The 13,886-nt window shown below is 44.9% G+C and overlaps 1 protein-coding gene across 3 annotated transcripts; it reads left to right on the top strand.

Moving 5' to 3' along the window:
- The first annotated feature begins 4,757 nt into the window (after positions 1-4,757).
- zc3hc1 (zinc finger, C3HC-type containing 1) lies at positions 4,758-13,535 on the top strand. 3 transcript variants are annotated; one of them, XM_045722289.1, is made up of 10 exons: positions 4,758-4,933; positions 9,112-9,214; positions 9,470-9,620; positions 9,786-9,869; positions 10,070-10,197; positions 10,429-10,577; positions 10,872-11,139; positions 11,336-11,581; positions 11,943-12,158; positions 12,479-13,535. In XM_045722289.1, exons 1-10 carry the CDS (start codon positions 4,797-4,799, stop codon positions 12,548-12,550), a joined length of 1,554 nt encoding a protein of 517 aa, XP_045578245.1. In that variant the 5' UTR covers positions 4,758-4,796; the 3' UTR covers positions 12,551-13,535. The 3 variants fall into 3 exon arrangements, with proteins under 3 accessions (XP_045578245.1, XP_045578246.1, XP_045578247.1); XM_045722290.1 differs by having other exon boundaries at positions 4,759-4,933; positions 11,336-11,551; XM_045722291.1 differs by lacking the exon at positions 4,758-4,933 and adding an exon at positions 6,498-6,617.
- The last annotated feature ends 351 nt before the right edge of the window (positions 13,536-13,886 follow it).

Raw genomic sequence — 13,886 nt, 5'->3', positions numbered from 1 at the left:
CTTCCAGTGGGGAGACCTGAGGTCAACATACCCCCGTCCCCCTACCTCTGTCTTCCAGTGGGGAGACCTGAGGTCAACATGCCCCCCTACCTCTGTCTTCCAGTGGGGAGACCTGAGGTCAACATAACCCCGTCCCCCTACCTCTGTCTTCCAGTGGGGAGACCTGAGGTCAACATACCCCCGTCCCCCTACCTCTGTCTTCCAGTGGGGAGACCTGAGGTCAACATGCCCCCGTCCCCCTACCTCTGTCTTCCAGTGGGGAGACCTGAGGTCAACATAACCCCGTCCCCCTACCTCTGTCTTCCAGTGGGGAGACCTGAGGTCAACATACCCCCGTCCCCCTACCTCTGTCGTCCAGTGGGGAGACCTGAGGTCAACATGCCCCCCTACCTCTTTCTTCCAGTGGGGAGACCTGAGGTCAACATAACCCCGTCCCCTTACCTCTGTCTTCCAGTGGGGAGACCTGAGGTCAACATACCCCCGTCCCCCTACCTCTGTCTTCCAGTGGGGAGACCTGAGGTCAACATACCCCCGTCCCCCCTACCTCTGTCTTCCAGTGGGGAGACCTGAGGTCGACATACCCCCGTCCCCCTACCTCTGTCTTCCAGTGGGGAGACCTGAGGTCGACATACCCCCGTCCCCCCTACCTCTGTCTTCCAGTGGGGAGACCTGAGGTCGACATACCCCCGTCCCCCTACCTCTGTCTTCCAGTGGGGAGACCTGAGGTCAACCAACCCCCGCTCCCCCTCCCCATCTCGTACTTCTGAGTGGGAGACCTTCCCAGGCAGTAGCCTGCCTAGCTCACAAACTTGAATCAGGGCGCCCACTCCGACAAGGTTAATTGACCCACAGTCCCACACGGTGACATGATATCATTGACGTAACGTTCAAATGAGCAATAGAAAACCGATTGTGTAAATGTCACCAATCCAAATTTTTGCGCCGCCCCGTGCCGCCCCCAACAAGATGCCGCCTTGGGCGGCTGCCCATGTCGCCTATACCTAAATCAACCACTTGCTACAACAGACTGCAAACAGAGAAGACAATACTCATATTGTACATATAACTCACCAGCCAGCATTCTACAACATACCCCAATGGTCCTTGGGGCTGGTGTTATGTCTTATTTTCTCTGTCTCCTTTCGCTCTGTCATGATGTCAGCTGAAAGTGTGTGTCTTCGGACAGTGAGGTGGAAGATGGATCCTGATGAGGCCACTGTTGTAGATAACCTGCTTATGTCCATCAGATGGTACCAGACAAACTTTGAATTGAACTCCAGCTCTTGCCAAAATAGTTTGTTTTTCTGCACACAACTGAACTGCTTCCAATTGGCTCATTCGTCCCCCTTCCTCTCCCTTGTAACTATTCTCCAGGTTGTTGCTGTAGATTAGAATGTGTTTTCAGTCAGCTTAACTGGTAAAATAAGGGTTAAAAAAACTGTGATGTCATATTCTTTAATGCAAGGGAAATGTATGGGTTCATTCTCTGATAAAGTTTCTCCACAAATCTATGGATGGACGATGCCAGAGATATCCCTGGTCACAATTTTGGTCCTGGCAGACATAGAAGGGAAGACTTCAATATGGAACCATTGCTCTCATCCAGGCTGTTGATGGTCACTGTGTAAGTGACCTTGACTTCAATCTTTGGAGAGGGCGCGACCCTCAGAAGTAATGTCATGACTCATGACCCAAATATCTATCTTTGGAGAGGGAGCGACCCTCAGAAGTAATGTCATGACTCATGACCAAATATCTATCTTTGGAGAGGGAGCGACCTTGAGAAGTAATGTCATGACTCATGACCAAATATCTATCTTTGGAGAGGGCGCGACCTTGAGAAGTAATGTCATGACTCATGACCAAATATCTATCTTTGGAGAGGGAGCGACCATCAGAAGTAATGTCATGACTCATGACCAAATATCTATCTTTGGAGAGGGAGCGACCATCAGAAGAAATGTCATGACTCATGACCCATGAGTTTGGGTGGACAAAATTGGTCAATTTTAGCAGTTGACAGGTCTCTTCTGGTTCTTCATCATTGTTTTCTTCATTAATTTATTATTCTGTTTCGGCCTCATCCCATGGTTGCTAGCCCCTCATCCACCTCCTCTTCCAAATGATTTGTCCACCTGCACGACGACAGGTGGTGACGGCCACTCTCCTTGGCCTTCTCCTACTCCAAGACAGTGTCTTGAGAAAAGCCCTAACTTCCCACAGTTGTAGCAGCTCCAGTCTCTCCCTCCGTCAGCAGGAGCCCCTCGTCCAGGACAGTGTCTTGAGAAATGTCCTAACTTCCCACAGTTGTAGCAGCTCCAGTCTCTCCCTCCGTCAGCAGGAGCCCCTCGTCCAGGACAGTGTCTTGAGAAATGTCCTAACTTCCCACAGTTGTAGCAGCTCCAGTCTCTCCCTCCGTCAGCAGGAGCCCCTCGTCCAGGACAGTGTCTTGAGAAATGTCCTAACTTCCCACAGTTGTAGCAGCTCCAGTCTCTCCCTCCATCAGCTCCTAATCCAACGGCTCCTCCGCCTGGCACAGACCCACCCTCAAGTGGGTTATGAGGGGGTGGGAGGCCACCATCTCCGTCTGCTGGTGGAGGATTTGGTAGTGGCGGATACAAGGGGGGCCCCATGATACGGTTGCCCTTGGAGAAAGGCCAGCCAAGCTTCATCTCCTTCTTTCTCTTCAAGTTGGCCTCTCACAGAAATCTCCATCTGTCCACCTGGTCCAGTCTTATGTTTGGTTCCAATCAAATCAAATCAAACTTTATTTGTCACGTGTGCTGAATACAACAGGTCAGTACCCCCCTAACAAATGTTTTATCCATTACACTACACGGCCCTTTTGGTTCCCAGCATGGATCCTCCATCCTACTCTTACTATTTCCCTTTCCCATATTAAATCCTTTGTTGAACTCTTTAGAAAAAACATCCAGTTTGTCACGTCATCCCACACTCACACAACTCTCACACCGGGGCTAAGCCCTTGTTCAGTTAATTAGTCAATCACACAATACTCACATCCACATTCACTCAGTACTATTCCCAAACACATTCAGTAATCTCCCTTATTAGTCCTGATGCATCTTCAACAATTATCTTGTTGTTACTTCCTATGCATACATATGTATCTTCAACAGTTCTCTTGCCGCTACTTCCTATACATATAAAATAGCACCTCGTGCTCAATAACACCTTGTGCTATTATCATTGATTCTCAGACCACGTAGACACTTCTCATAAATGCCTAAAGACAATTGTCAGTGGGGCTTTTCCTTCCCTCACTCTAGCCTTCTCCTATGTGTAGTTATAGCGTTCTCTTAAGACTTTCGGGCTCCCGAGTGGCACAGCGGTCTAAGGCACTGCATCTCAGTACTAGAGGCGTCACCACAGATCCTGGTTCGATTCCAGGCTGTATCTCAACCGGCCGTGATTGGGAGTCCCATAGGGCAATGCACAATTGGCCCAGCCTTGTCTGGGTTAAGGTTTGGCTGGGGTAGGCTATCATTGTAAATAAGAATGTGTTCTTAACTGACTTGCCTAGTTAAATAAAGGTTAAACATAAAAAGACTATGGTACCTTTCTTCATTTTTATGTTTAGTTTTATTGGTTTTATTGTTGTAAAAAAATTATTCTACACATTCATTTAAATTGACTTACTGAAATCAGTTGAGTTGTCCTTCTAGGTTTTCATAGATGTTGTGTTTCCTCCCAGATGCGTCCCACAGTGGAGGTCTGTTACGGGTGGGTCCTCACCCTCTTTAGTGAGTGGGCAATTTCCCTTTACACCTTCCCAAGAATGTGCCACCGGTGTTCCCTCTCAGACCTTCACTGAAGGATCACGTCGAGAAGATCAAACATCCTGTTCATGATGCCAGGATTGTTGTGGAAATTCACCACTAAGGACTCAAACTCAATGTAAATGAATCAATCTTTATTATAATGGCCAGAGAGGTTCACAAACTCAATCCAAGCTTGATGAAAACTCTGAAGAGGGTGTTCCATTTCAGTCCTCTTATACTGCTACACAAACAAGTCATATAAGCATGATTTACATTATTCATTATTTATCTTTAATGTTGTTTGCTGCACGTGACTGACTGACACCTCATGAGTCTTCTTCTCTCAAAGCTGGAACCTTCAAACTGAGATACTGATTTTTGTTCCCAAAACAATGTTCTGGGCGTACTGCCAATTGGTCTGAAGAGGAGGTCACAGTCACCTGGAGGGATGTGTACAATTCATTGAAGTGGTAAAAATCTGTCGTTCTGCCCCTGAACAAGGCAGTTAACCCACTGTTCCTAGGCTGTCACTGAAAATAAGAATTTGTTCTTAACTGACTTGCCTAGTTAAATAAAGGTAAAATGTAAAAATCTCTTCAGACAACAACATTTTCCCTCAAGTCCAATATCTTGAAAACTTGACTGCTGACATGCAAAACATTTTGGAACTGTATCAACAGTGGACTAGTGAAAAAAATAATACTGAAAGATACATTTTTTTGTGGATTCTCCCTTTAAGAATTTCATAATTTAACCACCAAGGCAAAAGATTTCACAAGGAAATAGTTAAAAAATATATTTTATAATATAGCACTGTAACAGTATAACGATTACAGTGTATGGACTTTGACAGTAGGATACAGCAAAGGTACATTTAGAAGAATATAATAGATTTTATATGGACTTGTAAACATTGGCCACTTGAGTTGAAATCTAAGCAGGGCATTATCCCAAGCGGAACAGATAGCGTTCCTCTTTCAGGGGGGAAGATTTAGCGTCTAGCACCGACCGATCATGGCGGCACTTGGCAGTCGTGGAAATCGTCTTGATAATTCTCCTAACAGACAATTAAAATCTGTTTTAGCATCTCCAGAGAAAGTCCGTGAACTTCTCAACGCAGGTGTGTTGTCGGATGAAAACAGATCAACTGGGTAAGTTTTTGGAGAATTAACGAATGCATTTTTTTAGGGACCTAACGTTAACTAGTTAGCTAGCTAGCTTACTGTGGCTGGCTCGCCATCTAGCTAACTAGGTGCCCAGTTACGGATCTAGTTTCCACATGTTGCATTACATTAGCAAGCAAGTTGCACACTTTATCGAGACAGGTTTTTTTTTCTTGATGCCTTTCTTACTCGACAGCTAATTTGTGTTTGTCTGTTTTGTTATTTACAATGCTGTCTAGCCGTTATAGCTGGCTATGTTACGTAAACGGTCAATCATATATGCAATGTAAATAATAATCACAAATGATCAAGACATTTAATTGCAGCATTGTTTTCATAGTAGCTGCTGCATGCACCACTGTAGTAACATGCAATGTCTTCGAGTGTCCATTTATTTATTTTTTTTAATTTTTTTTAAACCATATTTGATTGCTCACATGGATCCACGTGTGTACATAAATTAGGGTTTGTAACTATCAAATTACTGGAGTGGCTATGTTATAACCCTCGAAGTCCCAGCATGAGGTGAGAATGGCATCCATATTGGTCAGGGAGAAATCCAAACCAGTGTAATTGGAATGAACGGCAGTAGAGGCATAGTCCTAATTTTACTTAAGCAGGAAAATACAAGTAAGGTATCAGAAATTGTGTAATTGTTCTCAACCTAAAATATTGTCACATTTAAATAGTTTATACAGGTTTTATACCAATGTTCTGTATAAATATCCTCTAAAATATATGTAAACAGACCATCATATCTAAATGTTTGTTTTCTTGGAAAGATGTGAGTGCTATTATATATTACAATATCAGTACTTGTTGCATTTACAACCTGTCTAAGACCTATCATCAGTGTCTGGCTGTGGATTGACTGGGTTGTTTGAATGGAATGTTGGCAGTATATTAAAACAATTAATGGTATCGTACCTCTAAAACGATCTGGCTAGCTAGCTAACAAACGCACAGTGTAGATAAATGCATTATGAAAGGGATGATCAACAAGGGGCTATATGTTCTATTGAAGATAATAAAGGATGTGGAAGGTGTGTTTAACGATGTGCTAGCGGAGTGGCGTTATTTTCCAGAGAACACATACAGCCCCGAGTTGATTATCCCTTTTAAACCATGGCTATAATTTAACACATTTGCCACTAGAAATGTGTTAAACTTCCACTGAAGTGCCTTGCAAGTTTACTAGATAGCTACAGTAGTTGCCGTGGTAACCAATGTGAGAGAAATGAAGTATTTACCTGATTTGTTTAATATTAATAGTTAACAACTATATGCTTAGCAAACAGTGAGAGATATTCATGACTACTGATGCTGTGTTTCTGAAAAGGGTTGGCTCCTCTTACACATTCACTCCCCTCAGCTGGTCTAGGCCTGTAGTCAAGGACTTTCTTAGTGACTACGGGATAGAGAGAACTTGAGGGACAGAATAACCTGTTAGCTTTGCTTCTGAGTAACTTGGTCGCACAGCTTTAGACTCAAGAACTGTGGTCACTTTTGTCTATCCTTTTCTTTCACTATCTTCCAAGGGCACAGCTGTGTGGAGATATGAAGAGAACAGAGGCTAGCTTGAACTGAAAGGAGAAACGGAACTGCTGTTATCACTTGTTTGTGCGCTATGATCTCACACAACCAATACACATAGGCACAAGAAGATAACAAGGTAGCTTATGATGCCCCGGGCTGCTGGGGATGGGTGGAACCAACCAAGGACTAAGCAGTTTTGGGGTTTCTATATAAACCCCTTGCGTTTCTGTATTATTCAGACTCTCAACGATCACTTCTGGGTGGTCATTGACCAGCTCCATTATTGCAAAAATTAATCGATATTAAAGTATAAATGTTTGAAGAAATAACACTCTCCTTATTGGTTAGAATTTCCACGACACCAAACAAACAGACTTGCTAGTTTAGCTAACCAAACCATCAGTCCTAGCTTGCTATTATGAAAATCAAATTCAGCAATACCAATACTGTTTTCAATTTGACTTTTGCTTTCAAAAGCAGCTCAAACAAAACATGTAAACATGAACTATGGCCATTGAATTCTACCATACAAATATACTGTGCATTATAGGGAAATAATGCACGCTCTGGAATGCCCTTCAAGCCAATCAGAAACAAGTTTTCAACGATACCGTGGTATAATTAAGCAATAAGGCCCGAGGGGGTATGGTAAACTCAGCAAAAAAAGGAACATCCTCTCACTGTCAACTGAGTTCATTTTCAGCAAACTTAACATGTGTAAATATTTGTATAAACATAAGATTCAACAACAGACAAACTGGACAAGTTCCACAGACATGTGACTAACAGAAATTGAATAATGTGTCCCTGAACAAAGGGGGGGGGTCAAAATGAAAAGTAACAGTCAGTATCTGGTGTGGCCACCAGCTGCATTAAGTACTGCAGTGCATCTCCTCCTTATGGACTGCACCAGATTTGCCAGTTCTTGCTGTGAGATGTTACCCCACTCTTCCACCAAGGCACCTGCAAGTGCCCAGACATTTCTGGGGGCAATGGCCCTCACCCTCCGATCCAACAGGTCCCAGACGTGCTCAATGGGAATGAGATCCAGGCTTTTCACTGGCCATGGTAGAACACTGACATTCCTGTCTTGCAGGAAATCACGCACAGAACGAGCAGTATGGTTGGTGGCATTGTCATGCTGGAGGGTCATGTCAGGATGAGCCTGCAGGAAGGGTACCACATGAGGGAGGAGGATGTCTTCCCTGTAACGCACAGCGTTGAGATTGCCTGCAATGACAACAAGCTCAGTCTGATGATGCTGTGACACACCGCCCCAGACCATGACGGACCCTCCACCTCCAAATCGATCCTGCTCCAGGGTACAGGCCTCGGTGTAACGCTCATTCCTTCGACGATAAACACGAATCTGACCATCACCCCTGGTGAGACAAAAACGCGACTCGTCAGTGAAGAGCACTTTTTTCCAGTCCTGTCTGGTCCTGCAACGTTGTTGCCTGTGATGTCTGGTGAGGACCTGCCTTACAACAGCCCTACAAGCCCTCAGTCCAGCCTCTCTCAGCCTATTGCGGACAGTCTGAGCACTGATGGAGGGATTGTGCGTTCCTGGTGTAACTCGGGCAGTTGTTGCCATCCTGTACCAGGTGTGATGTTCGGATGTACCGATCCTGTGCAGGTGTTGTTACACGTGGTCTGCCACTGCGAGGACGATCAGCTGTCCGTCCTGTCTCTCTGTAGCGCTGTCTTAGGCGTCTCGCAGTACGGACATTGCAATGTATTGCCCTGGCCACATCTGCAGTCCTCATGCCTCCTTGCAGCATGCCTAAGGCATGTTCACGCAGATGATCAGGCACCCTGGGCATCTTTCTTTTGGTGTTTTTCAGAGTCAGTAGAAAGGCCTCTTTTGTGTCCTAACTTTTCATAACTGTGACCTTAATTGCCTACCGTCTGTAAGCTGTTCCACAGGTGCATGTTCCGTTCCACAGGTGCATGTTCATTAATTGTTTATGGTTCATTGAACAAGCATGGGAAACAGTGTTTAAACCTTTTATAATGAAGATCTGAGAAGTTATTTGGATATTTATGAATTATCTTTGAAAGACGGGTTCCTGAAAAAGGGACATTTCTTTTTTTGTTGCGTTTATATGGCCAATATACCACGGCTACATACGACGATACGCGGAGTGCTTGGACACAGGTCTTAGCCGTGGTATATTGGCCATATCACAACCCCCTGAGGTGCCTTATTGCTATTGATGAACTGTTTACCAACATAATTAGAGCAGTGAAAAGAAATGTTTTGTCATTCCCATGGTATACCATGGCTTTCAGCCAATCAGCATTAGGGCTCGAACCACCCAGGTTATAATTTACGCTATGTTATGACAGCACTGGCAAACCATGGTTGACCAACTCCCTGACCAAAATGGCTAACCTTTATCCATCATAAGAAGGTCCATGACCATTCTAGTATTCTAATTCCTAATTCTATGGTTGTTACACTGTGTACATGAGATGTTGCTGACTTGTGAGCGTGCGCGACACAGAATATCATACATAACATGTTTAAAGTACCCTATACGAATTGTTGTATTTGATGAATGTTTGTTTAGCCCTATAGCTAATGCAAATTCCTTCTGTGAAATGTTTTTTCTTCTTGTGAATTTCAGTGTTCAGGGAGAGCTGGATAAGGTGGCACCAAACGGCAACCGTCAAGTTCCTTGTGAAGCGTCTAACAAAGAAGCCTTTTTCACAAGAGTGGAGTCCTACTCTATATCCTTTCTGCATCCAAGCCACGACATGACATGTTATACTGCCAAAGTGTTGTGTGAATAACCTTTTGAGTAGTACTGTAGTTGTACAGCACACCCTTTGCATTGCTTTTTACACACTAATAACATTGCCTACATTCCCCGTTTCACATTTTTCATCAAGAAAATAACTTTTCACATTTATTTAATCATAATGCTCATTTTGATAATTTCTAGTGTGCTGTGTAAACTTTGTAAAAGTCCTTAGCGGGAGCACTGTCTGAGATGGGCAGGAAAGCCCCGGACTCTCTCCCCCCTGAAGTGTGCCAGCTATGGCTGGATCAACGTGGGATGTGACATGTTGAAATGTTCAAGTTGCCAGGCTTTCCTCTGTGCATCACTACAGCCAACCTTGGACTTCCAGAAATGTGAGCAGAGCAACCAGTTTGACACGTCTGCTGAACTTCCAACCATTATTGCAAAAGCCTTTGTTTTTTTTATTGTTAGAAACACAGAATGTTGTCATTAATTTTGTGCCTAAATACATTTAGCGGTTGGAATAATGTTTGCCCCTGCTTCTTTCCTCTCCATAGATGATTCCCGGATAGCAGAGATAACTAGACAACTACAGACACAGCATGAGAAGTTTTGTCCATGGCCAGACTTTCCATGCCCAGGTAATGCAAAACTTTAATCCTCTCGTTGAATGGAGGTGGGTACATTTGTCTGTGTTCATTAGGCAACAAAAGGAAGGAATTGTATGGATGTACTGAAACAGGGAGGGACTACCTGGACTTGTCCAATAAGAAACAGTCATTTTTTTATTTCTGTTGTGTGCCTTATTGAACATGACTATGATGTTGTATTGCCGTTTTAGACCGGTTCTGGCTTGTACCGGCGAACGAGCCATCAGTGCTGCTCAGTGCTTTCCTGGAGCGCTTTCACACCACCTGTCTCCTGGAGCAGCAGCTACCTGCCATGAAGCCAGAACAGCTTAAAACCATGGTGAGGGAGGCGAGCCATGTTCCTACACAACAATGAATCACCTATAGAAAGACAGGCTCTGTCCAGATACTAGCCTCTTCTGCTAGCCCCTTCCCCTTATGGAGGTCTGTCTATGAACCCTTGGTTTGGGAATGCAGTTTAGCTTTTTCCCCACATGGCTTCTTGCACTACGATCCATTATCCTTTGCACAAAGAGAATCCCTCCCATCTCACCACTTTGTTTCCCTGCAGTCTTTGACGGAGGATGTGATTGGCGTTCTACTGCAGTTGATTGAGGATGAACAGAAGAAGCAGGGCAGGTCCCCTCTGAAGTCCACCTCTGAGGTCCTGGCTGTTCAGGTGGCTGCCTGCATCGTGGCCCTCTGTGGCTGGACTGGAAGGTTGGGAGACATGTTCGCATATCTAATCTCATTTTTATTGACAAAAAAATTAAGAGGCAAAACATTGTAACATTAGAAAAATACCAGGTCACTCTTACCAGATTGTGGCACTTAAAAGCCTTTATTGAATTGGCATCTCCATGTAGGAAAGTTAAAAACATTTGCTTGTCTTAACTTTTAATTTTGGAAAGCAAAAAGCAGCTTAGCATATTAACTCAACTCGTTTTTTCCCCCTCTGTAGTCATGTTCTATTAATAGGTTTGTTTCCACCTTCTCCTCTTGCTGTTTTTGCAGCCCAGCTCTGCAGGCCATGCGCCTACCCCTCCTCACCTGCTCCTTCTGCATGCGCAAAGTGGGTCTGTGGAACTTCCACCAGATGGAGGGAACAGGAAAAGAGGTAGAGGGAGACGTCCCAAAGTCCCCCACCACCCCGACGTCATCTACACCCCTGCCTGCACCCGAGGCTCAGGGGGACAGGAAGACCCCCACCTCGCCCTCACCTTCTCCTACTCCCTACCGCAGGGGGCTGCGGAGCCAGGACAAGACCAGAGGCTCAGAGCAGGTAGGTTTCAGGCAAGGCAGGCCACTTGAACTGGACGAATAGGTTAAGGTGGCACTTGGATGAGTTGGAAGTTCTAGCAAACCCGTTTCTCCAATTTCTCGGTTCTTTGTAGCTTTCAGAATGTTGTAACATGGACTCTCATACCTCTAGTCATGGATCTGTTTGTTAAAGTTCTCTGTTGATTGTGTCTTGGCAGCCTGTGGGCAGTCTGTCCCCCATGGTGGTCCGCACCCGCAGCAGGGACTCTCCCAGCCCCAGCGAGGAGCAGCCCGGCCCTCTGCCCAGGGGGAAGAGGCCCATGACCGGGGGCCGAGGCCAGGGGGAGGGGACAGGGAGCGAGGGGACTGCTTCGGGGGGCTCCAGCCCCCAACGCAACCCCAAACGCATGTGCCTCTCCTCAGCCAGTAGCCCTGTAAGCCTTTACTCTCCGTGTTCACACCAGGTGTGTCGGGATTGTCCAGACCTGGGATGTGTGTGTGTGTGTGTGTGTGTGTGTGTGTGTGTGTGTGTGTGTGTGTGTGTGTGTGTGTGTGTGTGTGTGTGTGTGTGTGTGTGTGTGTGTGTGTACTCTGTAGCAGATATAATACAGACAAATCCATCTATTTTAACACCACCCTTACCTATAAATGTCTGCCTTGTTCTAACTGATCTTGGCCACTGGGTGCATGTGGGAGGGGAATGCACTTCAAGGTGAAGTTAAACTACTAAACTGACCCATGAGCAGCATCTATCTTCACCCTACTCCGGTGCGTGCCACAACTTATGCCACAACCTATTGACTTTCTCCATTCTCTTGTTTTCAGGAGGGCCCCCTGCATAGGAGTGTGTTTGACCCACTAGCCCAGCACAGAGACTGGTGCCCCTGGGTGAATGTAGGCAAGGAGAACACCCAGCCCACTGGTGGTGTACCCCTGCTGGGCCAAGAGGGAGAGCACCAGCAGGGCTGGAGGGCCGCGCTCACTCTCCTCCTCCCCATGAAGAAGTGCTTCAGCCCAAACAAGGCAGCCAGTCCCCTACAGGTGAGAATCAGAACTTGGATGTGGTAAAATGGTGGTCCTGTGTCTCACTTGGTTGAGCATGGCTTTAACAATTCCAGCATTGTGGGTTTGATTCCTGCTGGGACCACCCATACGAAAATGTATGCTCTCAATGATGTAAGTCACTCTGGATAAAAGCGTCTGCAAAAACGGCATACTATTATGACAATATGAAGGGTTGACATGGCTATGTTCTACAATGGAGCAATGTATATTGCTTGTTACAGTTTCAGCATTTGGTCATAATTCTTCTATATGAGCAAGCTTTCATTTCTAACACTTCTGTTCCCTCTTTCCTCCAGGGTCCACATGACAAGTCTAAAAGAGTGTTTGCTATATTCCGTCAGTGGCAGGTATCTTCCCCATCTCAGTAAGGTCTTCCTCTCCACCCCAGAGACAGGATCATCGTGACATTCTCCATTCATATTCTTCCCTGTGGTATGCTGTACTGTACTAGTTTCACTGACAGTGGTTTCATATCTGTGTATTTCTCCCATCCGTTAAGTCTGGTTTACAATCATGGGGGGGGAATGGGGTTGGTATGAATTGAAGTACCGATGAGGATGGTTTTGCCAATGAACTTTGGAATGTTGCCCAGCTGTATGGTTCGAAAGCGATGAGTTCTTCACGGACATTGCCCACCAAGGAAATTCTGTTCTGAATGCAGTTTTTTAAAAGTGGGTTGACTTTACACTAAACTTAGAACCACAGAATGCAACGGCACACGGACACTGCCTGGTCTCAGACCAGCGCCTTGCCTCGTTTGTTTTACCTCCTATGAAGACCGCATGTGCTCTTGTCCTGTCGTGTGTCTATGGAATATATGAGGGACAAGGATTCTGAAATCTACCCCATGAGAAAGAGCCATCTGGCTTACACTGGAAAAAAAGTCATATGTATTATCTTCAAAGGGTATACTCCGTCATGTAGAAGTGTAAACATTTATTTACATTTTTACCCTAAAAGCTGTGAGGAAGTCATTTTTTTTTCAGTGCTGTTTTTTCCAGAGAGTATAAAGACGTAGATATAGGATTTCTAAACTTTACGCATACTAAATTTTGTTGCAAAGCAATTTTGTTACATAAATATTTTTAGAAACTTTGAAAAAGCTTTTTGGTTTTGTTTGTTTGCAAGTCTAAAGTGCTAAAGGGAGGGAGCAGGGTAAATCTTTTAATTGTAGATGTTAAACCAGGTAGAACAAATCATTTGCCATAGAAATCAGAGGATGTTTGGGGATAACATTGATTTAGTCTTTCATTCCATTTGCCTTTGTGGTTTTCTTAGCCAATGCAGTCCCTTTTACTGTGCATGTGCTTTTACTCTCCTAAGAGGATTTAATAAAATGTTCCTCTTTCTGCATGTTTATTTATACTCTGCATTTTATTTTCATGTGTTCCCACGGCATATCCAATTTGTTTTGGAAGGATAAACTAATGACAAATTCAAATGCAGCTTCAAAAGGGAACATGTCGACGGCACTGTTCCAATAAGTAGTTTGGAGTTCAAAGCTTGGATCTGGGCCTGTATCCACATAGCATCTGAGTGCTGATCTAGGATCTGCCCGTATAATCTTGTCAATTATGATCTAAAAAGCTAAACTGATCCTAGACCAGCACTCCTACTCTGATATGCTTTGTGGATACAGGCCCTGGTTTTGAGTGGCCCTTAGTCTTCTCACAGCAGCGTCTATGACCTACACAATAGCCTTAA

Source organism: Salmo salar, chromosome ssa07, assembly GCF_905237065.1.
Source record: "Salmo salar chromosome ssa07, Ssal_v3.1, whole genome shotgun sequence".
In the NCBI taxonomy this organism is placed as follows: domain Eukaryota; kingdom Metazoa; phylum Chordata; class Actinopteri; order Salmoniformes; family Salmonidae; genus Salmo; species Salmo salar.
Note: the sequence above shows the minus strand (reverse complement) of the source record. Positions and strands in the feature narration are given on the sequence as shown.

What these genes read in the sequence shown, in the direction of transcription:
- zc3hc1 (XM_045722289.1), top strand. Translation starts at nt 4,797, where the DNA reads ATGGCGGCACTTGGCAGTCGTGGAAATCGTCTTGATAATTCTCCTAAC. An exon ending in AGACCAGAGGCTCAGAGCAG is followed by an intron (nt 11,140 to 11,335) that starts GTAGGTTTCAGG and finishes GTGTCTTGGCAG; the next exon opens with CCTGTGGGCAGTCTGTCCCC. An exon ending in AGGCAGCCAGTCCCCTACAG is followed by an intron (nt 12,159 to 12,478) that starts GTGAGAATCAGA and finishes TCTTTCCTCCAG; the next exon opens with GGTCCACATGACAAGTCTAA.